This window comes from Lynx canadensis, chromosome D1, assembly GCF_007474595.2.
Source record: "Lynx canadensis isolate LIC74 chromosome D1, mLynCan4.pri.v2, whole genome shotgun sequence".
In the NCBI taxonomy this organism is placed as follows: Eukaryota; Metazoa; Chordata; class Mammalia; order Carnivora; family Felidae; genus Lynx; species Lynx canadensis.
Window position 1 is genome coordinate 109,763,100 of NC_044312.2, and position 23,059 is coordinate 109,786,158.

The following is a 23,059-nucleotide window of genomic DNA, read 5'->3' on the forward strand; positions in this document are numbered from 1 at the left end:
TCCTGTCAATAACCCAGAGATTCCAGGGCCCCCAAGTTCAGGCTGGGAAGGAGCAAAGGTAAAACCTATGAGCTGGGACGAGAGACTGCGCCTCAGCAGGCAGAAGCTCAACCGAGTGCAGCGTCTGCCGCACGGTGACCTCCCTGCCCTGGGCCGGAAAGCTGAGTGCCCGGAACCTTTGTACGCGCGCTTCCCCGAGCCCGGGCGTTATTGGGCGTTGCGCTGCGGCTGGCCGAAGCCGGTTGCCAAGGCGACGTCTGCGAAGATGGCTGCTGCGTCTTCGTCTGATTCCGACTGCGGCCGAGCTGAGAGGTGAAGGCCGGGGTCTTCGAGGCCTCCTTTCCTATAAATGTAAAGAGGGGGTCTTGGGCCCTGGGATCTGGGCACCTGCGGTTCTCGGGAGGCACCGGGTGTCCTTGAACGGATTTTAGTAATCAAGTAGGGAAACTGAGGCCCAAGGAGTGAATATGCGTGTGTGTGACTCGGGGTCACTCAGGGAGGCTGTGGTGGAGCCTGGACTTGGACCCAGAGGTTCTGTATCCCCATCTCAGAGCGCCCTACACACTTCACTCTGAGACTAGCCCCCTCAAAGTTTTATTACTCTCCCTTGGGACTCAGCGCCCAACTCTTTCCCTCCTCTCCCAGCAACGAGGCCAGTTCGAAATGGCTGGACGCACACTACGACCCCGTGGCCAACATCCACACCTTTTCCAGCTGCCTGGGTGAGTCTCTGGGACCAGGAACCCCTGCTTCTGGGTGGGGGGAGTGGGGTGGGGTGGAGGGGTCAAATAATGGTTCTGTAGTGAAGCCTCAAAGCTTCTGAAACCCCAGTTTATGGCCCTTTTGTGTTTTCCAGCGCTGGCAGATTTGCATGGGGATGGGGAGTACAAGGTAAGCATATCCCCTCAGCTGAAAGAGAATTGGGGGGTGGGGAGATATCAGAAATGAGGTTTCCTGATGGCTCCAAAGGAGTTCAGCGTAATCTGGAGCTCATGTACCCTTAAAAAGTACATTTAGTGTTAAATTTTATTTTTATGTGGACGGTGAAGAGAACTTGTTGATTTCAGAATACAGACTGCAGAAAGCAAAGCAGAACAAAATGCTGCTGGGGATTCTGCCAAGACAAAGCCTCTTAATTTTGTTAACTTGACATAATTCCTTGCTGGAAGGGCACATCCTTTGGTTGGGAGTGGGGCGTTGGAATCTGGAGAGCAAATGGAAGGGAGGGAAGAGAGAGCTTTGTGTTTATTGAAAGAGCAAGGGGCATCTGATTGGCTTAGTCGTTGATGTCCGACTGTTGTTTTTGGCTCAGGTAGTGATCCCAGGGTCACGGGATGGAGTCCCACCTAGGGCTCTGCACTGAGAGTATAGCCTACTTGGGATTCTCTCTCTCTCTTTTTCTGCTCCCTCCACCGCTTGCATGCTCTCCCTCTCTCTAAAATAATAAATAAATAGGGGCGCCTGGGTGGCTCAGTTGGTTAAGCGTCCGACTTCAGCTCAGGTCATGATCTCATAGTTCATGGGTTTGAGCCTCACGTCAGGCTCTGTGCTGACACCTCAGAGCCTAGAGCCTGCTTTGGTTTGGATTCTGTGTCTCCCTCTCTGTCTGCCCCTTCCCTACTCATGCTCTGTCTCTCAAAAATAAGTAAACATTAAAAATTAAAAATAAATAATGAGCATAGATTTTAAGATTAGCCATGAGTTACTAATTATTGAAACTGGATGGTATTTGGGGGTTCATTATATTAATCTCTCTGCTTTTGTATATGACTGAAAACTTTAAATCATAAAAAGGTTAAATTATAAGTTTAATAAAAACATAAAGATAAATAAAATATAAATAAATAAATTTTAAAATTAAAGGTACAGGTTTTTATTTATTTTTTTTTTTATTTTATTTTTTTTTTATTTAATTTTTTTTTTTCCAACCTTTATTTATTTTTGGGACAGAGAGAGACAGAGCATGAACGGGGGAGGGGCAGAGAGAGAGGGAGACACAGAATCGGAAACAGGCTCCAGGCTCTGAGCCATCAGCCCAGAGCCTGACGCGGGGCTCGAACTTACGGACCGCAAGATCGTGACCTGGCTGAAGTCGGACGCTTAACCGACTGCGCCACCCAGGCGCCCCTAAAGGTATAGGTTTTTAAAAGATTGAGAAATATTTGGGGCTTAAAGTGGGTTAACATATATTGAGTGTCCATTTCTGGAGTAGACCCTCTTTGAACATTTTCACATACATACATACATACATATTTATTCCCAATTTGTTAATGGGAAAAATAGATTCAGACTGAATAAGCTTAGTGAGTTTGTAAAAAGTGGCAGACCTGGGTCTGGTTGCATTCCCAGTCATGTGTTTGTTCCACTATGGCTCAACCATGGGCACTGAACCCACAGTGGGCATGTTATTTGGGCAGTTAGAAGATAGGTCTGGAACCCTATGCTTCACGGAGAGTACAGGAGAATTCAGTGGACATATGCCCCCAATTCCTGTCCTTAAAGCATTCTGCAATTTGGCAAGTGTGCAGTGAACCTCTACTGTGTGTCAGGCATTATGCAGACACTAAAGTCAGAAATGAATCAGGGGGTGCCTGGGTAGCTCAGTCGGTTCAGCATCTGAGCGGCTCAGGTCATGATCTCACAGTTTGTGAGTTCAAGCCCCACATCAGGCTCTGTGTTGACAGCTCAGAGCCTGGAGCCTGCTTCAGATTCTGTGTCTCCCTCTCCTTGCCCTTCGCCTGTTCACACTTGGTCTCTCTCTCAAAAATAAATAAAGACTTAAAAAATTAAAAAAAAAAACTATGCTTAAAAAAAAAAAGAAATGAATCAGTACACAGTCGGGAAGAGATACAGACACTGCCCTTAATTTATCCATCGATATGGAGTGAATACCTAGTGTGTGCTTGGCACTGGATTTATAGCAGTGAAAGGTATAGAAATCACAGCTCCAATAACTAATGTGAAATATTCGATGCTTTTGTGAAATAACTTTTTTTTTTTTTAATTTTTTTTTTCAACGTTTATTTATTTTTGGGACAGAGAGAGACAGAGCATGAACGGGGGAGGGGCAGAGAGAGAGGGAGACACAGCATCGGAAACAGGCTCCAGGCTCTGAGCCATCAGCCCAGAGCCCGACGCGGGGCTCGAACTCACAGACCGCGAGATCGTGACCTGGCTGAAGTCGGACGCTTAACCGACTGCGCCACCCAGGCGCCCCTGTGAAATAACTTTTAAGAGCTAGTTTGTTGATTCCCAGAATCTAGCCCAGTGCCTGGCCCAAATTGGGTACTCAGTAAATTTTTATGGAGTAAACAAAAGGATGTTAAAATTGAATATATGGAAAGTATTATGGGAGCAGCAGGGAGAGAATAGTGAAATCTATCTGGAGGCACCAGGAGGCAGTAACATGTGAACTGGGTGTTGAAGGATGAAAGAAATGTATCAAGAAGGTATGGAAGAGGGGAGGGGGGAAGCATTCCAGTCAGAGGGAACAGCACAAGTAGAGGCACAGAGACTTGGAAGTTTATAGCATATTTTGAAAGAGTAAATTTGAAGTTAGAAAGGGAAAGCCAATAAAAGTAGTAGTTGGGCACCTGGGTGGTTCATTAGGTTAAGTGTCCAACTCTTGATTTCGTCTAAGGTCAGGATCTCATAGTTTGTGAGTTCAAGCCCCAAGTCGGGCTCAGTGCTGTCTGCTTGGGATCCTTTCTCTTTCCATCTCTCTCTGCCCCTCCCCTGCTCACGCACACTCAAACTCTATAAGTAAGTAAGTAAGTAAGTAAGTAAGTAAGTAAGTAAGTAAAATAGTAGTCAATACCACTGGTTTAGACTCAGACAGGCCTAGATTCCAGTCCGAGCTCCGCCACTTGCTCGAGTGACTTTTACCTAACATCTCTAAGTCACAGCTTCCCCATCTGTGCAATGGGGCTAATAATAGTACCTATCCCGTGAGTTGTTGAAAGGACTAAATGAAAGGATGCGTGTAGTGCCTGCTGTGGCTCCTGGCACACTGTACATTCTCAGAATCCAGATGCTCTGTGGCAGCCCCCATCCTGGCTGGAGAATAGCATAGATTGGAAGGTGATGGAAAACAGGTTGGAAGCCAGATCAGAGAGACCTTGAAGGCCTCACTTGGGAGAATGGGCTTGCTTGGCAGACACAGTAGCTTGGAGGATAGTTTGGAGGGTGGAAAAGAGAGACTGGGGAGCTTGGTTCTTCTCTCTGTCCACAGAGCACATCCTGTCTGCATGCATGCTTGTGTTCTCTTCCCATTTGGAAGCCAGGCTTCAGAGGCCCAGATATGAGTTTCCAGCACCTCACTGACTTTAGCCACTGTTCACTGTCTAGAATAGTGCCTGGCATGGAGCAGACTCTGAAGAAGTGATTCCCAAATGAATAACGAAAACACCTACTCCTCACTAGCCTTCACCAGGTTGCTTAATTCATTACCTCATTTGATTTTCACTACAAGTGTCATGAGATAGGTATTCCCATTTTGCGGGTAGGAAGACTGAGGCTCAGGAAGTTTAATCAACTCTCCCAAGGTCATATAACTTGCAAGCCTTTTTGCAGAGTCTCCTTGCCCCACACCTTTGGTACATTGATATAGGAGTGAATGAATGTGCACTGGCAAAAAGGCTAAGCCCAAGAAGGGGGTCAGTGGAGAGGTCTTTAGACCCTGAGCCTGGAATAAGCCAGCCTCTTTCTACAGCTGGTGGTGGGGGATCTTGGCCCAGGTGGGCAGCATCCCCGCCTGAAGGTGCTCAAAGGACCCACAGTGCTGACTGAAAGCCCATTACCTGCACTGCCAGCTGCGGCCGCCACCTTCCTTATGGAGCAACATGAACCCCGGACACCAGCTCTGGCACTCGCTTCAGGCCCTTGTGTGTATGTGTATAAGAATCTTAGGCCCTACTTCAAGTTCAGCCTGCCCCAGTTGCCGCCAAACCCCCTGGAACAAGATCTTTGGAACCAGGCCAAGGAGGTAAGTGATGTCGGGGACGGGAATGAGACGGCAAAGATGGCCGCCACTGAGTCATCCTCATTCCCTGCCTGCCTCTGGAGCTCACAGACTTAACCTTATTCCCTTGATGTCACAGGACCGGATTGACCCCTTGACGCTGAAGGAGATGCTGGAAGGCATCCGGTGAGAGCCCACTTTCCCCTTCATATGCCTCCCACCCCTCCCTTAACCCCCCACCCCTTCTCCTTCATCCCTCCCGTGCTTGGTCTGAACCCCAGGGCCCTGTTCCTCAACTAAATCTGCCACGATTGCCCCTCTCCTTTCAGGGAGAAGGCAGAGGTGCCTTTGTCGGTACAGTCACTCAGGTAAGGGCCCTGTGGAGGACCGGGGCTCCAGAAGCTCCAGGGGGAGGGAGTGTCTGTGGAATGACCTGTGGAGGGAAGTAGGCCCAGGGCATGCAGGTGCCAGTTCTCTGTGTGTGCAGGTTTCTACAGCTGGAGCTGAGTGAAATGGAGGCATTTGTGAGCCAGCACAAATCCAAGTCCATCAAGCGGCAGGTAATGCCCCTTCGCTCTTTATTTCCCTATAAAAAAGGTGGGCAATTTTTTTAAAGACCTCATAACATCAGTGGTAAATTCTACAACCAACCCCCACTAGTGTCACTTTATAGTTTCCTTTCCAGCCCCTGCCACACGTAATGGTCACAAAGCTGCAGGGCCTTACGTTTCCAGTCAACAGTGGCAGCTTTGAATTAACATATGTAGTTACAGAACTTTACATACCTTTTCTTCTCTTAAGAGTAAAGATAACATATTTTCATTAGAGAATAAAGAGAAGTATAAAGGAGAAATGACTATAATCTTACTACCCAGTGGTACTCATTCTTACCATTTTGGTACATTTTCTTACAAATATGCTTTATAATTTGTTTTCCTTGAGTATGTAACATTATATCTTGAGCATTTAAACAGTCTTTAAGAACTCCATTCTTGGGGCGCCTGGGTGGCTTAGTCAGTTGAGCATCCGACTCTTGATTTCAGCTCTGGTCATGATCCCAGGGTTGTGGGATCAAGCCCCATGTTGGGCTCTGCACTGAGCGTGGAGCCTGCTTGAGATTCTCTCTCTCTCTCTCTCTCTCTCTCTCTCTCTCTCTCCCTCTCCCTCTCCCCCCTCCCTCCCTCCCTCCTTTTCCCTCTCTCCCCCTCTCCCCATCTCTCCCTTTGCCCCTCACCCCCATTTGTTCTCTCTCTCTCTAAAATAAATTTTTTTTTCTTTTTTTTTTTTTTAATTTATTTTTGGGACAGAGAGAGACAGAGCATGAACGGGGGAGGGGCAGAGAGAGAGGGAGACACAGAATCGGAAACAGGCTCCAGGCTCTGAGCCATCAGCCCAGAGCCCGACGCGGGGCTCGAACCCACGGACCGCGAGATCGTGACCTGGCTGAAGTCGGACGCTTAACCGACTGCGCCACCCAGGCGCCCCAAAAAAGGTTTAAATTTAAAGAAAAGAACTCCATTCTTAATGTCCCCTTGATTATTTCCTTAATTGTCAATTATTTCATTCATAGTTTATGTAACTGTTCACATGCAGGTCATTAGCTAAGAAATGTATCCCTTTTGTTCACTTCATATTTTTCTTAATTATCATTTTAATGGTTTTATTGATGAACCTGTTCAGTAAACTCTAGTGATTCCTGACCTAGGGGCTGACCCTCAGTCCCATCCCAGAGCTGTTCTCTGCATTTTTGAAAGCCTCATGGGAACCTTCCACTTCCTGTAGAAGCCACTTGAGCCAACACATTGGCCAACGCATGCCTCAGCTTTTGGCTAGCCTTAGACCAATTCTGTGGGAAATATTGTCTCCTGCTGATCAGCAGCTTAAATCTGCTGGTGTCAGTATCTTTGAGTACGTATAAAATCATGAAATGAATTAATTATTGCTTCAAAGATGCAGTTTAGGGGAGTGAGGCAATCTTTCCAAGATATATGTCATAGCTATATAATTGGGAACCATTAACATCCACGTTTCTGTAACCTTTTTCTTTCCACTAGGCATTGAGAATGATTCCTCTTTTTTAATCTTAAAGATAATCACACGGGTTGAGTAGGTGGCTCAGTTGATTGAGTGTCTGATTCTTCATTTGGCTCAGGTTATGACCTCACCATTTGTGAGATCAAGCCCTGAGTCAGGCTTTGTGCTGACAGCACAGAGCCTGCTTAGGATTCCCTCCCTCTCTCTCTGCCCCTCCACTGCTCATGCACACTCTCTCTCTCTCAAAATAAATAAAAATAAACATTAAAAAAAAAAAGACACAATGAGCAGTTTTATCCAGAGAAAATTTTGGTCCTGCTAAATTATTTTCATAGGACAAATTCCTAAAAAAGGGATCATCCTCTTCTCTTTTAAAAGTTTTCTCTCCAGGGGAGCCTAGGTGGCTCAGTCGGTTAAGCGTCCTCAGGTCATGGTCTTGTAGTTCATGAGTTCGAGCCCCATGTCAGTCTAAGCTCTGTGCTGACAGCTCAGAGCCCAGAGCCTGCTACAGATTCTGTCTCCCTCTCTCTCTCTGCCCCTCCCCCGCTCACACTGTGTCTCTCTCTCAAAAATAAATAAACATTAAAAATAAATAAAAAAGAAAAGTTTTCTCTCCAATCACAATTATAAAAGGAACATGTGCCCACTGTAGAAATTCTACAAAAGCACAATGAAGAAATTAAACATTACCTGTGATTTCATTGTCCAGATAGAACCAATTTGAGTAAATGAGTTTCACCTGCCAGCATGTGCTTTTTTATTCATATATTTTTAAACGAGGATTATACTAACATAACATTTTACCCATTTTTTCTCTGAATACGTTAGAAGTGTTCTCTCTGTCATTGAATCTTCTTTTAAAAGTGTGATTTTTCTTTAATGACTATGTGGTTTTTGATCAGATGGAAATTTGTAATTGACTTAAACAGTTCTCTGTTGTTAGAAAGTTAAGTTTGTTGCTGGGGCACCTGAGTGGCTCAGTCGGTTGGGTGTCTGCCTTCGGCTCAGGCTCGTGGTTCGTGGGTTCAAGCCCCACATTGGGCTCTGTGCTGACAGCTCAGAGACTGCAGCCTGCTTCGGATTCTGTCTCTGGCTCTCTCTGTCCCTCCCCGGCTTGTGCTCTGTCTCTAAAATAAATAAATATCAAAAAAATTTTTTTGGAAGAAAAAAAAAAAGGTTTGTTGCCATAAATACTTTTGTACATAAAACTTACATCACATCTCTGATACTCTTCCTCCTCCTTTGCTCTCTTTCTTCCCTCCTGTGGTGTCCTTGGGGTATCTGTGGGGATGGTGGGTGGGGACCCCCTGGCTGACTCCTGGAGTTCTTCTACAGACAGTCATCACCACCATGACCACCTTGAAGAAGAACCTGGCTGACGAGGATGCTGTTTCCTGCCTGGTGCTGGGCACTGAGAACAAGGAGCTCCTGGTGTTGGACCCGGAGGCCTTCATCATTTTGGCCAAGGTCAGTCAGTATGGGGCCAGGCCCTCGGCACAGCTGAGGCCCAGGCTACATTCCCTCCCTCTACTCCCTCCCCCATCTCCTGCCCCTAGTTCTTGGTAATACACATTGTAGAAAAATTATAAAATGTAGATGAGCATAAAGAAAAAAGTATATGTCCAAAAATACCACCACCCACAATATCTACTATTAAAGTTTTGGCATGTCTTTCTGGACATTTTTATATTGAGACACAGATATATAACTCATAAATAAATTTTTTTTTACAAAAACGGCTTTGTGGTAAGGATCACGTAACCTGCTCTTTTCACATACTAGGAACTCATCAGTGTCTTTCTATATCTGTATAAAACCACATTAGCTTCTTTAAAGGCCACATAACATCCATTATATAAATGGACCATAATTTATTTACCTTATCACTCATTGTATGTTTACATTGTTTTCAGTTTTCACTACTGTCAGCACCAGTGCAGTAGGCCTCCTTGCCCAAACCCCTGTGCATGTTTATCTAAATACGTCTTTAGGGTACATTCCTAGAAGTGGCATAGTTTTGTCAAAGGTATAGACAAAACTGTTGCCGAGTTTCCCTCCGGGAAAAGTATACAAAAACTGTGACCAGCAGGGTGACGATGAGGAGATTGGGACTTTGGACAAGGAACCAACTCACAGGCGTTATTTCAAGGTAGGGAAGGATGGGCACCAGAAAAATTGGGATGTTTGAGCCTCTCCTTTGCAGATGAACCTACCCAGCGTCCCCGTCTTCCTGGATGTTTCTGGCCAGTTTGATGTGGAGTTCCGGCTTGCTGCTGCCTGCCGCAACGGGAACATCTATATCCTGAGAAGGTAACTGCATCGTGGTCTGTGGGGCCAGAAGGAACATCTCAGAAACCGGCTGGTTTCAGGGGCTTTGGGGCTGGTATTTGGGAGTGGAAAGAGCTGGGAACTTGGCTAGGAAGGTGAGCTCACGTGCATAGGGGGCCACCTGCAGGCCTGTGTGATGAGCAGGCAAAGTGAGAGACTGGGTAAGGTGGCTGTAGCACGTGAGCAGTGCAGTCAGTGATGGGAAGAAACAAAAACAGCCTCCCATTTGCTGTATTGCTTTATAGGTATGTGACACTTCTTTATGCTTTAGGCTGATAATCATTTTCTAATTAAAGAAATATTTTGGAGCACCTACCATGTTTTAAGCATTATATAAAGCATAGAGGATGTATTGCTAAATGATATAAACTAAACATAGGCCCTGCCCTCAGGGGAAGACAGATGTTAAAGTCAACCAAGCAAGATGTATTTCGAATTGGATGCATGCTTTGGAGGAAAAATGCAAGCTCAGTGGGCAAAAATAATAGGGCCAAGGTGATCAGTGAACACCTGTCTATGGAGATAATTTGGAAGGTTAAGAAGGAGCCAGTTATTCCAAAAGTGGGGAAGAAGTGTTGTAAGCAGAGAAAACTTAAGCAAATTCAAGATAGAAAAGACATTGCCATGTGCTCCTCAAGCTTGATGGTCAGGGGGGAGGGTGGAAAGAGATGTGTGCAGACCAGGCATGGCCTGTTAGGACATGATAAAGATTTTGAGTTTGAAAACTCTTATGGGGTTTAATCAGAAGAATATTATGAGCCATTTATATTTTTAAGAGATTACTCTGCTGGGTGGAGAGTAGATTGGAAGGAGGACCAGAGACCAGAGGGAGGCTCTCGGATGGGTCATCAGATGGGATATGATCATCTGATGGCCATCATATGAAGAAAGGGGAGCCATAGCCTGTGATTAGTAGGCAGGAATTACCCCTACTTTCTTGATAAGAGAAACTACGATTTAGAAGCTGGGAAACTGAAAACAGTGCATCTACACATAGCAGACTTCTCATGCATTTCTGATAAATTGCTACACTGCCTAAGTCCAGTGGCACTTCACCTAGCCTAAGTACACTCACTGTAAACCATTAAATGCCAGGTCATCACACAAATCACTGTAGTAAAGGCAGCAGGGAGACTGGGAAAGAAAACACACTTCATGTTATCCAAGGTCACACAGCTGCTAAGTGGTAAACGTGGAAACAATACTATGGTCATCTACTTTGGGGCCCAGGTTCCTTCAGGGATAGTCTGTGGGGCTTAGAAAGAGGAGTGTCAGCCAGGGAAGGCGAGGCTTGGAGAGGCTCTGGAGCTTGGAGAGTGTGTCTTTATTCCACAGAGACGCCAAGCGCCCCAAGTACTGCATCGAGCTGAGCGCCCAGCCTGTGGGGCTCGTCCGGGTACACAAGGTCCTGGTGGTGGGCAGCACCCAAGACAGCCTGCATGGCTTCACCCACAAGGTGTGGCCTTTGGGCAAGCATCACCCCCCAGCCCCTCCATGTATGTGTCTCTGGTCCCCCTTAGCAAGCGATTCCTTCTGGTGTCTCCTTCCCTGCAACTCCAGCCACCCCTTCTTTCCACGCTGTGTCCTGAACGCTCCCAGGGTAAGAAGCTCTTCTCTCCCAGGGTAAAAAGCTGTGGACAGTGCAAATGCCAGCAGCCATCTTGACCATGAATCTCCTGGAGCAGCACTCCCGGGGCCTGCAGGCCGTCATGGCTGGGCTGGCCAATGGAGAAGTCCGCATTTACCGTGATAAGACCCTGCTCAATGTCATCCGCACCCCGGTGAGTTGCTGACTCCGCTTTGTTCTGGTCCCACCTCTGGGGCTTCTTAGCTGCCTCTCCTGATCCCCACCTGATGCCCTTGACTTTTTTTTTTTTTTCAACGTTTATTTATTTTTGGGACAGAGAGAGACAGAGCATGAACGGGGGAGGGGCAGAGAGAGAGGGAGACACAGAATCGGAAACAGGCTCCAGGCTCTGAGCCATCAGCCCAGAGCCCGACGCGGGGCTCGAACTCACGGACCGCGAGATCGTGACCTGGCTGAAGTCGGACGCTTAACCGACTGCGCCACCCAGGCGCCCCTGATGCCCTTGACTTTTGATGTATCTCAGAAACATTTGTTGAGCATCTCATGTGCACAGCCCATGTGGGGGATAAAACAATGTCTAAATCCTGCCTTCAGGGAATTTATAATTTAAGATGACAGCTAGCCAGAGACACCGCTAATTCAAATACAAGCAAGTCTAAAGCGGAACAAAGTAGTGAAAAAGCACAGAGGGGCCTAGCAACTGGGGGGGGGTGGTGAAGGATAAATGGGGGTGGAACTCACAAGCCATTTCATAGCAAGTGGCAGTTCCTCTGGGCCTTGAAACAATTTGCCAAGTGAATACATAAAGAATATTCCAGACTGAAAACAGCATGAACAAAGGCTGAGAGGCATGAATGTTCTTGATTGAGGAATACAGGTGGCTTGAGGAATTTGGATTAGAGTTTTCAAACACTAAGTTATGGGTCATTAAATTAATTTAACGGGCCACAACTAGCAACATAAAAAAGAAAGCTCAGAGGGGGCACCTGGCTGGCTGGGTAGAGCACATGACTCTTGATCTCAGGGTCGGAAATTTAAGCCCCACATTGGGCGTGGAGCCTACTTAAGGAAAAGAGGGGCACCGGGATAGCTCAGTCAGTTAAGCGTCCAACTTCAGCTCAGGTCATGATCTCACAGTTCGTGGGTTCAAGCCCCCCGTCACGCTCCGTGCTGACAGCTCTGAGCCTGGAGTCTGCCTCGGATTCTGCGTCTCCCTCTCTCTCTACCCCTTGCCTGCTCATACTCTGTCTGTCTGTCTGTCTGTCTCTCTCTCTCTCTCTCTCTCTCAAAAATAAATAAGCATTAAAAAGGAAAGAAAGCTTAGGTTATATCACATGTGAAACGTGTGTGTGTGTATGTGTAAAGTTTGAGAGCAGTTGGTTTGAACTATAGGCCTGCTGTAGGGGTGGGAGGAGGGTAAAGAGGAGAGGGACAGTAAAGGGAGGTTGGAGTCTGATGTGGAAGGCCTTAAGTTGTTCTAACCAAGAGGACAAAAGCCATGGGAATTTTTTGGCAGAAAATAGACACGATCCTGTTTATATTTTTGAAAGGCATCAGTGTGAAGGACAGATTAAGGAGAAAGACCAGGCTGGGGACCTGTTAGAAAGGTGACCCCAGAAGCCCAATGACATTCAGTCTGGAACTGTGACTGCGGCAGTGAGATTGGATGGGAGATGAGAAATAGAGGAAATATTTCAGAGGCAGCATTGCCCCAGGCCTTACCTCACATCTCTTTATTCTATCATATCTGGGGTCTCTCAGCCTTATCACTCCACCCCAGTCTTGCTCTCCTCTCCATGGTATTTTCCCAACTAAGTCCTGGTGTCTCCACCACAGGATGCAGTGACCAGCCTTTGTTTTGGCCGGTATGGGCGGGAAGATAACACCCTCATCATGACCACACGAGGTGAGCAGACTTAGACCTGGCAAGAGTTTTAGAGTTAGACGCAAAGGTGACAGGCTAGATCCTAGGAAAGAAGATGTGGATGTGAAGCATAGGCAGGCCTGGGTTTGGGAAGCAAGGCTTGTAGACACATGTCCTGTCTGAGGCCAGCTCATCAGCAGTTTGGTTTCACTTCGCAGGCGCCAGTGTTTCCAGTTCACCCCAGTCTCCTCAGTGTCTGAGGAGACATCACGATATTTAATTAACATTTATTATGTTAATTAACTATTAACATCATAATAGTTAATAAGTAACTACTGAATGAACGGATGGATAGTAGGACATTATTAAAACATCCTTTATTCCTTCTAGATACCCCGAATCTCAGCAGGAAGACAAACATGGACAGAATTGGGTCTCTATGAGGCAGATTGTTTGGGGAGGAAGGAATGGGAATGTAGGGTAGAACTGGGGAGGACAGATCTGTTTCTGTCTGTCCACTTCCCTAGGCGGTGGCCTGATTATCAAGATCCTGAAGCGCACGGCAGTGTTTGTGGAAGGGGGAGGTGAGGCGGGCCCCCCACCAGCCCAGGCCTTGAAACTCAACGTGCCCCGAAAGACCCGGCTTTACGTGGATCAGACGCTGCGAGAGCGGGAGGCTGGCACCGGTGAGTCTCAGGCCAGGTCCTGCCTCTTCCTTCTCCATTGCTCTAAAGCAGCAAGAACTGGGTGAACCCGCCTGGGTGCCCCAAGCACTGGGCAACCAGGCAGCTTTCCTGCCTCTGGAAGTCCAGAGACAGCCTAGGAGGTGTCCCCTACCTCCAATAACTGCCTCAAGGTGGGAGATCCTGTGGGTGAGGGCACATGCCCTTCGAATGCAGAGGGGAGAACAGTTGCTTCTAGATGCAGGAATTCTCATGAGAGAAGCTGAATTTGACCAGGGTTCTTCCTTTTCCTATTCAGTTTTTCTTGCTCTTTCATTCATTCTTCCCTTCATTCGGTACCCAGGATTATGCCAGGCCTTGTGCCAAATGCCTTGAAATAGGTTTAGACCCCTACCTTAGGAACTCAGTCTACCTTGCTAATTGCACGTGCGTGACAGATGTAGAAGAAGTCTCTGCAAAGGGCTGTTGAGACTCACAAGAGTGAGGAAGTTTGCCTGGGCGCCTGGGAGAGGCTTCAGAGAGAGGTGACACTGGACTTCACCCTAAAATGATTATAAGTCCACCAGCCAGAGAAGGATAGGGAAGGGCGATTCAGGCAGAGGCGTGAGTAGAGTCACAGGATCCTACCTGGATTTAAGTGGCATCTTCCACGTGGTCGCGGGTGTAGTGCAGGAAGGCCAGGGGGGCCAGACCAGGGGCTGGAAAGGCAGGGCAGAGCTGGCTCCGAAAGGGCCTGGAGTGCAAAGCTAAGATGTTTGGTTGATTCTAGGTAGTGGGGGCTGGGAAAGATGTTAAGCCGAAAAATACAGTGACTTGACCAGCTCTGTCTTATAAAGGGACCTTGCTGATAGTTTTAAAGGGTAAATTAGAGGATAAAAGAGCTAGCAGGCTGTTGTAGCTGAGAGAATCCAAGAGAAACAATTGAATCATTCAAGAAATAATTAGGAAGTTCTCTAAAGTGACCAAATGTAAAATATGCAAAATTCAATAATTTGGTATATACCAAGTTGGAAAATCCAAAGTTTCCATTCACAATGGCAACAAAATCCCTAGAAAATGTCAGTCTAAGAAAGAAAGTTATAAAACTGCTCTCAAGAACGTAAAAGACCATCTGAATATTTCAATGATGAGACTCTCAGGGTAGCAAGACCTAATGCTTTAAAGCTGCTGATTAATTAACAGCTTCTAAAGTTAATCTAGGAACATAGCAATGTTACAGTGAAAATCCCTATAGGGTTTATTTTGAGGACTTGCCAGTTGATTTTCAGTAAATCTAAGAAACTGGGGGATGGAATTTAAGAATGAGGGGGGACCTTTGGGGTGCCTGGGTGGTTCCATCAGTTAAGCATCCAACTCTTGATTTTGGCTCAGGTCACGATCTCATCATCGTGGGTTTGAGCCCCTCATCAGGCTCTGGGCTGATGGTGCAGAGCCTGCTTGGGATTCTCTCTCTGCCCCTCCCTCCACCACCCCTCCGCCCCCCGCAAATAAATAAACATTAAAAAAAAAAAAAAAAAGAATGAGGGGACATAGCCTCTCAGCAGAAGGAACTATATGAACTAGAAAGCTGTAGGAATTAGCAGCTGTGGTGTGATACGGAGATTGATATTGATCCAGGGCACATTTAGAAAGTCCGGAAACAGACCCTCGTGTATGGGAAAAGTCAGTTTATGTTAAAGGTGTTGTTTCAAATTAGTGGGGAAAGGAAAGCCTGTCCAAAAAACATAATTGGGACTGCATGCTTCTAGAAAAAAAAAGTTAGAACTCTACTTCATACCAGACACAAAAATGAATTCTGAGTAAATTAAAAATAAGTTGTAAAAGTACTAGAGGAAAAAGGAAAGACTAATAGACGGGCTAACAGGCTAACGTCCAGACATGAGACCTCTGAGGGGTGGGAGGCTCCTGACACGCGTGGAAGGGCGAGGACCAACTGGCAAGCCAGCGTGCTAAGCCTGGAAGAGGGTCCCGGGGGAACGAAGAGGGCATGGGCTCTGGAGGCGGCTTTGAGGAAGAGTCCTCAGACCTTGGCAAATGAGTAACCGTGAGAGGTGAGCCTGGGCACGTTGGTGGATGGGGACGCAGTGACAGAGTCGGGGAATGACGTGCGTGTCCGCGGTGTTGAGTTCGAGATGTCGATGGGACGTCCGGGTGGTGACCATCAGGCAGCTGGAAGCAGGACTGAGAGTGGACGTGGGCCCGGTCCTGAGCGGGGCTCTGCAGCCTCGGTAGTGACAAGTCCCCACCCTCAGGAGCTCGAAGCTGTTCCTCAGTGGAGTGCTCACAGCCGGGGCAGGGCATAGAGGAAGAGGACCAAGGACAAGACTTAAGGGAACACTAGCCCTTAGGGCGAAATCGAAGGAGCCATCCCGGAGAGTGGGATTGTGCGGTGGTAGGAAACCAGAAAGCAGGAGGCAGCCAGCGTGTGGCCCATGGCGTCCAGTGTCACCGGACCGAGGCCAGGCTATTGCACCTTGGTCCTCCCTTTCCCACGTTCCCAGCTCCTGCGGCCCCTGCCTTCCTCTTGTGCCGTCTGAACAGCAGCCCGCGCAAGACACCCTCTCCCCTGCCTCTGCCCCCTCCTTCCCTCCTTCCCTCCGGCACCAGCCCTTTGTGCGCCTCTCCTCAGCCATGCACCGGACCTTCCAGACCGACCTCTACCTGCTGCGCCTCCGGACTGCCCGCGCCTACGTGCAGGCCCTTGAGTCCAGCCTGAATCCTGTGTCTGTGACAGCCCGGGAGCCCCTCAAGCTGCACGCTGTGGTGAGCACCCAGGGCTAGGGGACAGTCAGGCCACCTCAGGGCCAGAGGGGCAGAGGGCAGGGGTGGGTAGGAACCCCTCAGCCCCAGAGCCAGTTCTGAGCCCACTAGGCCTTGTGCCCCCTTCTCCCCTCCCAGAGGCCCAGAGACCGAGTGTCTGTCTTCCTGTAGGAGGGTGCTCTCTCTCCTCCCCTCTGCTGTGCTGCCTCTTCCCCTCAGCGGGCCGTGGAGCGGGCCACACTCTCTAGCTCCTTCAGCCCATGCCGTGCCTCAAAACAAGCCCCCGTATTTGGGGCAGGGCACACAAGTAGTCACCTTGGGACGTTTCTTCCCGGGACTGGAGGGACTCTGACGGCTACGGTACAAGGAAGAAAGCTGTTTGTTTCAGTAACTGTGGGCAGCCTGGGGGCTAGGACTGCCTGCTACAGGGAAGGGAAGTCCTGAGACGTGCACGGGAGGAGGAGACCCTGCACTCAGACACAAGAAACCTCAAGGTCATCTGGACTAAATTGGTCCCAGAGGCGTGCTGTGTGACCCAAATGGGTTTCCAATTTCTCTTTCCCTAAAGGAAGTAGATAGATAGAGAGAGAGGCTACAGAACAACTGAGAATGAAAGGGAGGAACATGAAATCCCTGTGCCTACCCTAGGGTGAGAGTGGGAGGAAGTCAGATCCTGGGAAGAGAGCGGCAGGGACAGTGGTGAGGCCATAGGTGGGAGCTGGGCTTTCATCTCTGGGCCAGCTCTGCCTCTGACCAGCTTCCTGTGCAGTCTACATCAAGCCCCTTCCCCCACTTGGCCTTTGCTGATGATCCCTGTACAAACAGGAACTAGCCTCTGGGCTTCTGAGGGGCCTTTTGAGGGGCGGGACGATACATTAGAGCAGTTGGAAGAGAGTAACTCGAGAACATTGATGACAAAGCAGGAGGACAGGGCCAGGGCACATTGGGATTCAGTGCCCAAGGCCACTGTTCCTAAGGGCTTCCTCCACCCACCCCACCTTCTCCACAGGTTCAGGGCCTGGGTCCCACCTTTAAGCTCACACTTCACCTGCAGAACACCTCAGCAGCCCGACCCATCCTGGGGCTGCTGGTCTGCTTCCTGTACAACGAGGTGCTCTACGCCCTGCCCCGGGCCTTCTTCAAGGTACTGGGCTGCCCCACTGAGACATGGATTGAGGGGAAGACCAGGCTGGGGCCTGATTAGGTGCCCACAGAGCCCTAACAGGTCAGTGGTGAGGGAGCTGGCAGGTGGCCACAGCCACAGACCAGGCTGGGGTATGGCAGGGTCCTCCCCTGGGGAGAATGCCCACGACCTGCCTTGGCTGCTTTTCTCCCAGCCTGAGAGAGGTCTCAAGGAGCCACACGGAAGGTTCTAGAAGAGCCAGAACCCAGAGCCCATCCTGCCTCGCAGCCATGCCTGCGGTGGGAATGGGAGCCTCTTTCTGCCCCAAGGAAAATTTTCCACAGAGTGAAGGGCCTAATTTCCCCCCCAGATCCCATTTGATCCTAAGTTGGGAGTACCAGAGGCTGAGAAAGACTCTGGGATTGGTCTGAGTTTAATCCTGGACATACATGTGGTCCTCGAGCGTCCACTCCCCTCACTGAACCCACATGCCCTGTGAATGGGCCCATCAGCCCCACCCGCCCTGCCAGGCCTATGCTGAATTCAGCTGCTACAGCAGGTGTGAGAGTGCTTTGGAATCTGCCAAACACTGTCCAGGCATGAGAGCTGATTTCCTTACCTGTCTGTCGCCAAACCCAGGTCCCCTTGCTGGTGCCAGGGCTCAGCTACCCACTAGAGACCTTTGTGGAGAGTCTCAGTGACAAGGGCATCTCGGACATTATCAAGGTAGGTCGCCCACTGTTGGTACCACGTCGGGGAGACAGTGAGAGTGAGGTGGACAAGGCCCCCACATGGCTGCCAGGTCCGGGTGGGTGTCTGCAGCCTCCCCATCCCCTTTGACAGAGCCCTGGTGGCCTGTCACTGGGACCAGTGCAGACCAGGCTGGGCTTGGCCTTTGCAGGGAGCGGGGAGTAAAGGGGGCATGCCCCTACTGCCACGGCACTTCCTCCGTAGGTGCTGGTGCTTCGTGAAGGCCAGAGTGCACCCCTCCTGAGTGCCCACATCAACATGCCTGTGAGCGAGGGGCTGGCAGCCGCCTGACCCCTGGACTGGTGTTAAAGCCCCTGTAGAATCGGGACCAGGAAGATTCAGCCGCTTCCACTCAGCTGGGCAGAGTCAATGGCCCAGTCCCCGAGCAGCAGTGTGTTGGGGCCACGGTTTCCTTCTCCTCTCCTAAGTGTCCCCGTTCTCACCACCCTGACTGCTGGGTGACCGATAGCAGCAGGTCAGTGAGTACCCAGGAGGTTCAGCTCCTTCCCCCTCAGGAAAACCCAGCCATTTGCCCACCGGACTACTGCTGTCCTTCATCCTCCCCACTTTTGTCCAGAAATCACCCCCAGGGCCGAAGGAAGATCTCTGAAGTGGTCAAGGTGAGATGAGGGGCTCGGGCCCAGCCTTCTCCTTTGCTGCTTTCTGTAGGCACATTACTCCTGGGTTGCTGCAGGCCCGGGCCAGAATTGGCCACGGCCTGGCCTGGGGTAATCAGAGTCTTTTCTTGGGTGAGACCGAGCCCCCTGTTGCTCCCTGGGGTTCCAGAGGCTTGTCTGATGCTGGTCAGATTACAGGCAAAACACATTCTCTGATTTCTCCTTGTGAGCCAAACAAGGGAGCCTAGGGAGTAGTTGCCTCCCCACAGGGGCCTTTCCTGAAATCTTGGCCTCAGCCAAAGTCTCAGGCCTGTGATGCTCCATGAAGATCGCCAAGGGAGGAGGTGGTGCCAGGAAAGCATAGGGCGCCCATGCCAGGAGCTAGTGGCCCCAGCCCCCACCGGGCTTCTGAACACCACACAACTGCCGCTCCTGACTTGGTCGCTCGTGTCCAGAAAGAGCGTCCCAGGAGAGGAAGGCTCAGTTAGAGCACAAGTGGGGCTGGGGTGCGCAGGAGAGGCGTTTCCGGGCCCTGGGGAGGTGGCACAGGAGGCAGAAGCCCAGAACTGCTCTTCTGTGCCCTGGAGCCCAGATCAGTCACGTAAGTGGAAAGTTTACTGGGCAGTGGCATTAGCTGGAAAGGCATGGACCAGAGGTGTTGAGTGAGGCTAAAGACTGAGGGAAAGCACATGTTCAGACCACAAGGGCCCTAGACCCACAGTCCCGGACCTCAGTGCCTCCTGAGCCCTGGCCAGTGTTAGGCTGGTGCTACCAGGGCCACCTTGAACCACTTAGGAGCCAGGAACCCTGCTCCCTGAGCACCTGTCTTTTCCTCTGTATGACCAGGTGCAGCCTAGCATATGGTACCTCAGCCTTGTGGGAAGTAACCAAATCCTTCTAGGCTATAGTTTCCCCACATGTAAAATGAGGCAGTTTGTGACCAAATTGAGCTCTAGCATCCTGTGAGCTTGGCAGCCGCTCTAGAGGAAATGAGGACTCCACTCCAGAAAGGGGGGATTTGACAGGAGTAACTGCAGGGCTTTTGCCCTTGAGACCAAGGGCCCCACACTAACTGCCATGGCCGGGCAATAACCTCTTGTCCAGGACCCCAGCAAGGGATTGGGGTGACACAGCTCTCAGCTCACCCCAAACCCTCCCAAGGAATGCATTCTGGGGCCAGGTTAAGAAAGAATGGGGTATGGACCAAAGAGCCCATCCCCCTCCTCTGTGCAGACCCTGGCTGCTTGTAGACATAGATTAATTGGGTCAGGGTGGTGAAGGGTCTCTAGATCAAGCCAAGTGGGTCACAGTTGGACGAAGCAGGAGGTTTAACCTGCAGAGCTTCCTAAGAGAGCTTGGCAGAGATGGAAAGGCCTGCTCTAGAAGGTAGTAAGCCCCTTATCGCTGGAGCTCTGTCACTGGGGCTGGGCTAGCTCTTCACTGGGCCGTATGACCATACAATCTCTTCTTCCCCAATCATGTGATGACTGTGTGAGCTCGGAACACCAAGTCTAGTTTGTAGCTATTCATGATGATGGAAGTGGAGAAGCTTCCTATGCCCAGCACCTAAAGAGAGTTTGTGTGATGTAATACTATGTATCTATTATTAAAAATACATGAACTGCACTGATGTGGACAAGTATACATAAAGCAATATGAAACCAGGAACAGTGCATGGTACCCAGTGCACTCACTAGTTGGAGCTCCAGGAGATTGTGTACATTAGGGATGAGGGAAGTTATTATCTTTTAAAAAAGTATTTATCTAAAACCACGTACCTACTTAGTACTATGGAATTAGTTTATAACGAGAAAATTCTCCCCATTCCCCACTACTGCTCCCTTGCTACAATCATTTTCAGTTCTCTTAGCTATTTTTTTAAGTAATCTCTGCATCCAGTGGTGGGGCTTGAACTCAACCCCAAGATCACGAGTCGCATACTCCACTGACTGAGCCAGCCAGGTATCCATTAGCTATTTATCTTAAAAATATGCTTATACTACTCTTGCTTGATTTATCATTCTAGACACTATCTGTTGGGTCCCTATTGTAAAAGGCGAGGCTTTAGCTCTCTTGTGGAGTACTTTGCGCCTTTTCTCCCCAGTTTTTAGGTAAATCAATACTTACTGTTTAGATGGCTGTTTATCTTACTATATGAAAGTTATTCCCTGCAGAGCCAAAATTGGGATATAATTAAATTACCTTTTAATTTTTCATGGAGTTAATAGTTGCCTTTTTTTTTCCATTTGGTTAGTTTTCTATATGTAGCAATTGTTCATTCTTCCCTCATCCATCCTGACAGTTACTTTGTTTTTCTGGATACTTTCCATCATCCCCTGCCTCAGTGAGGACTGTTTGCTCTCTAGAACTACTGTAGACTATTTCTCCTGACTAGAGCCTCTGACTCCTGGGCCCCTTCTCTTCATCCTTACAGTTCTTTTACCCCTCATTTGGTGGAGTGTATCCACAGTACTGCCTTTAAAAAGTCACTAGAGTTAAAAAATTTTAGTACACTGTCTAAAAATTTCTTTATCCCATTCACATACATGTGTGATAGCAGGTCATAAAATTTGAAGTTGAAAATAGTTTTCATGCAAGAAAATCATTTTTACGGCGGTATTCCCTTGTGCTCTGATTTTTGGTAATGCTGTTGAGAAGTTGCATGCCATTTTTGCTCCTGGCCTTCTTGTTCTGAAATGTCAGGACATGACTTACATGTGTGTCGTTATTTGTTGTGCTGTGAGGTGGAAATGTATATCCCTCACTTCTACAAAATTTTGTTTCTTAAGCGATTTCCTCCCATTTTCTCTCTTTTCTCTGGAATTCTCATTAACCGAGCACCTGATAAATGGGAATTCCAGAGAGAACAGGATTGATTGTCTGTTTTTCTTCTCTCTTCTCTCATATTGTCTTTGTGTTCTATGTTCTGAGAAATTTTTCTTTCAGCTCTTCTCTGGAACTGTTTTTTTAAATTCCACTATTTTAATTCTCAGCTCTTTCTGTTCTGTGGTCAATCTTTAACTATAATGTCTTTGAAAAGATATAGAGGTCACCAAACCATCAGTCAACAAGTGACTTCTATAGACTTATTTCAACATCAGCAGAATACACATTTTTCTCAAGCTCACGTGGAACATTCACCAAGACAGACCACATTCTGGTCCATAACGTAGGCCTTCACAAATTTAAAAGACTGGAAATAATACAGTGTCTGTTCTCAGGGCAAAATGGAATTAAACTAGAAATCACTAACAGAAGGGTAACTGGAAAATCCCCCAAATTTTCATCATTTCCCCCAAATACGTGGAGATGAAACAACACCCTTCTAAATAACATGTGGGTCAAAAAGAAATCTCAAGGGAAGTTTAAAAATATTTTAAACTAAATGAAAATGAAAACACACTTACCAAATTTGTGGGATACAGCAAAAGCAGTGCTTAAAGGGAAACTTGTAGCGTTGATCTGAAATCAGTAATTTAGAAGTTTCCACTCTGGGAAACAAGAAAAAGAAGGGCAATTTAAGGAGTGACTTGGTGGCTCCCTCGGTTGAGCATCCGACTTCAGTTCAGGTCATGATCTCGGGGTCCGTGAGTTTGAGCCCCGTGTCGGGCTCTGTGCTGACAGCTCGGAGCCTGGAGCCTGTTTCGGATTCTGTGTCTCCCTCTCTCTGCCCCTTCCCCGCTCATGCTCTCTCTTTCTCTCTCTCTCAAAAATAAACATTAAAAATTAAAAAAAAAAAACTACTGGAATTACCAAACAATATAAGATGTGTGCTTTTGATATATTTAAAGAAAAAGATCCTAAAATAGAAGTAGAGAGCATATAAAATGACCAAGCAAATCTGAAAAGCAAACAACTAGAAGGAGAAATAAGATATTTGACATGTAAAACTCAATGGAAGAGTCGGCACAACCACTTAAAAAAGAAAAAAAACAACAAACTAAATAGATTGGTTTCAGAGCTGAAGAAAGACCCAAAGATGTGTGGAAATAATCCAGAATGCAAAAAAACAGAAAATATGAGTTATTAAGAGACAAGGAGGATGGAGTAGAGAGGTCCAGAGTTTCAGTAGAGGCAGAGAAAATAGGTGAAGGTGTGGCTAAGAATTTTCTAGAACAGGTGAAAGACAATTCATAGAATCAGGAAACCCAAGGAATACCATTAGGGTAAATACAAAGACAACAACACGGGCACATCACAGTAAACTGCAGAATGTCAAAGACAAGTCTTAAAAGTGTTGGAGACAAAAGTGTCTTCAAAGGGGTAACAACAAATAGATAACAGCTGATGTTATTAATAGCAACAATGGAGACCAAAAGACAGAATATTATTTTCAACATATGAGAGGAAAT

General features: G+C 48.0%; 1 protein-coding gene across 2 annotated transcripts; it reads left to right on the forward strand.

Moving 5' to 3' along the window:
- The first annotated feature begins 246 nt into the window (after nt 1-246).
- BBS1 (Bardet-Biedl syndrome 1) lies at nt 247-22,113 on the forward strand. Of its 2 annotated transcripts, none has more exons than XM_030332447.2 (17): nt 247-312; nt 646-722; nt 857-891; nt 4,712-4,984; nt 5,100-5,146; nt 5,290-5,328; nt 5,448-5,520; nt 8,330-8,461; nt 9,198-9,304; nt 10,658-10,778; nt 10,945-11,103; nt 12,747-12,816; nt 13,302-13,460; nt 16,087-16,220; nt 17,227-17,361; nt 17,980-18,066; nt 18,295-22,113. In XM_030332447.2, exons 1-17 carry the CDS (start codon nt 266-268, stop codon nt 18,379-18,381), a joined length of 1,782 nt encoding a protein of 593 aa, XP_030188307.1. In that variant the 5' UTR covers nt 247-265; the 3' UTR covers nt 18,382-22,113. The 2 variants fall into 2 exon arrangements, with proteins under 2 accessions (XP_030188307.1, XP_030188305.1); XM_030332445.1 differs by having other exon boundaries at nt 248-312; nt 619-722.
- Nucleotides 22,114-23,059: the final 946 nt, after the last annotated feature.

Coding starts and splice junctions, on each gene's coding strand:
- BBS1 (XM_030332445.1), top strand. CDS start 266: ATGGCTGCTGCGTCTTCGTCTGATTCCGACTGCGGCCGAGCTGAGAG. Junction 9,305..10,657: donor AACATCTATATCCTGAGAAG/GTAACTGCATCG, acceptor TTTATTCCACAG/AGACGCCAAGCGCCCCAAGT. Junction 17,362..17,979: donor TGCCCCGGGCCTTCTTCAAG/GTACTGGGCTGC, acceptor CGCCAAACCCAG/GTCCCCTTGCTGGTGCCAGG.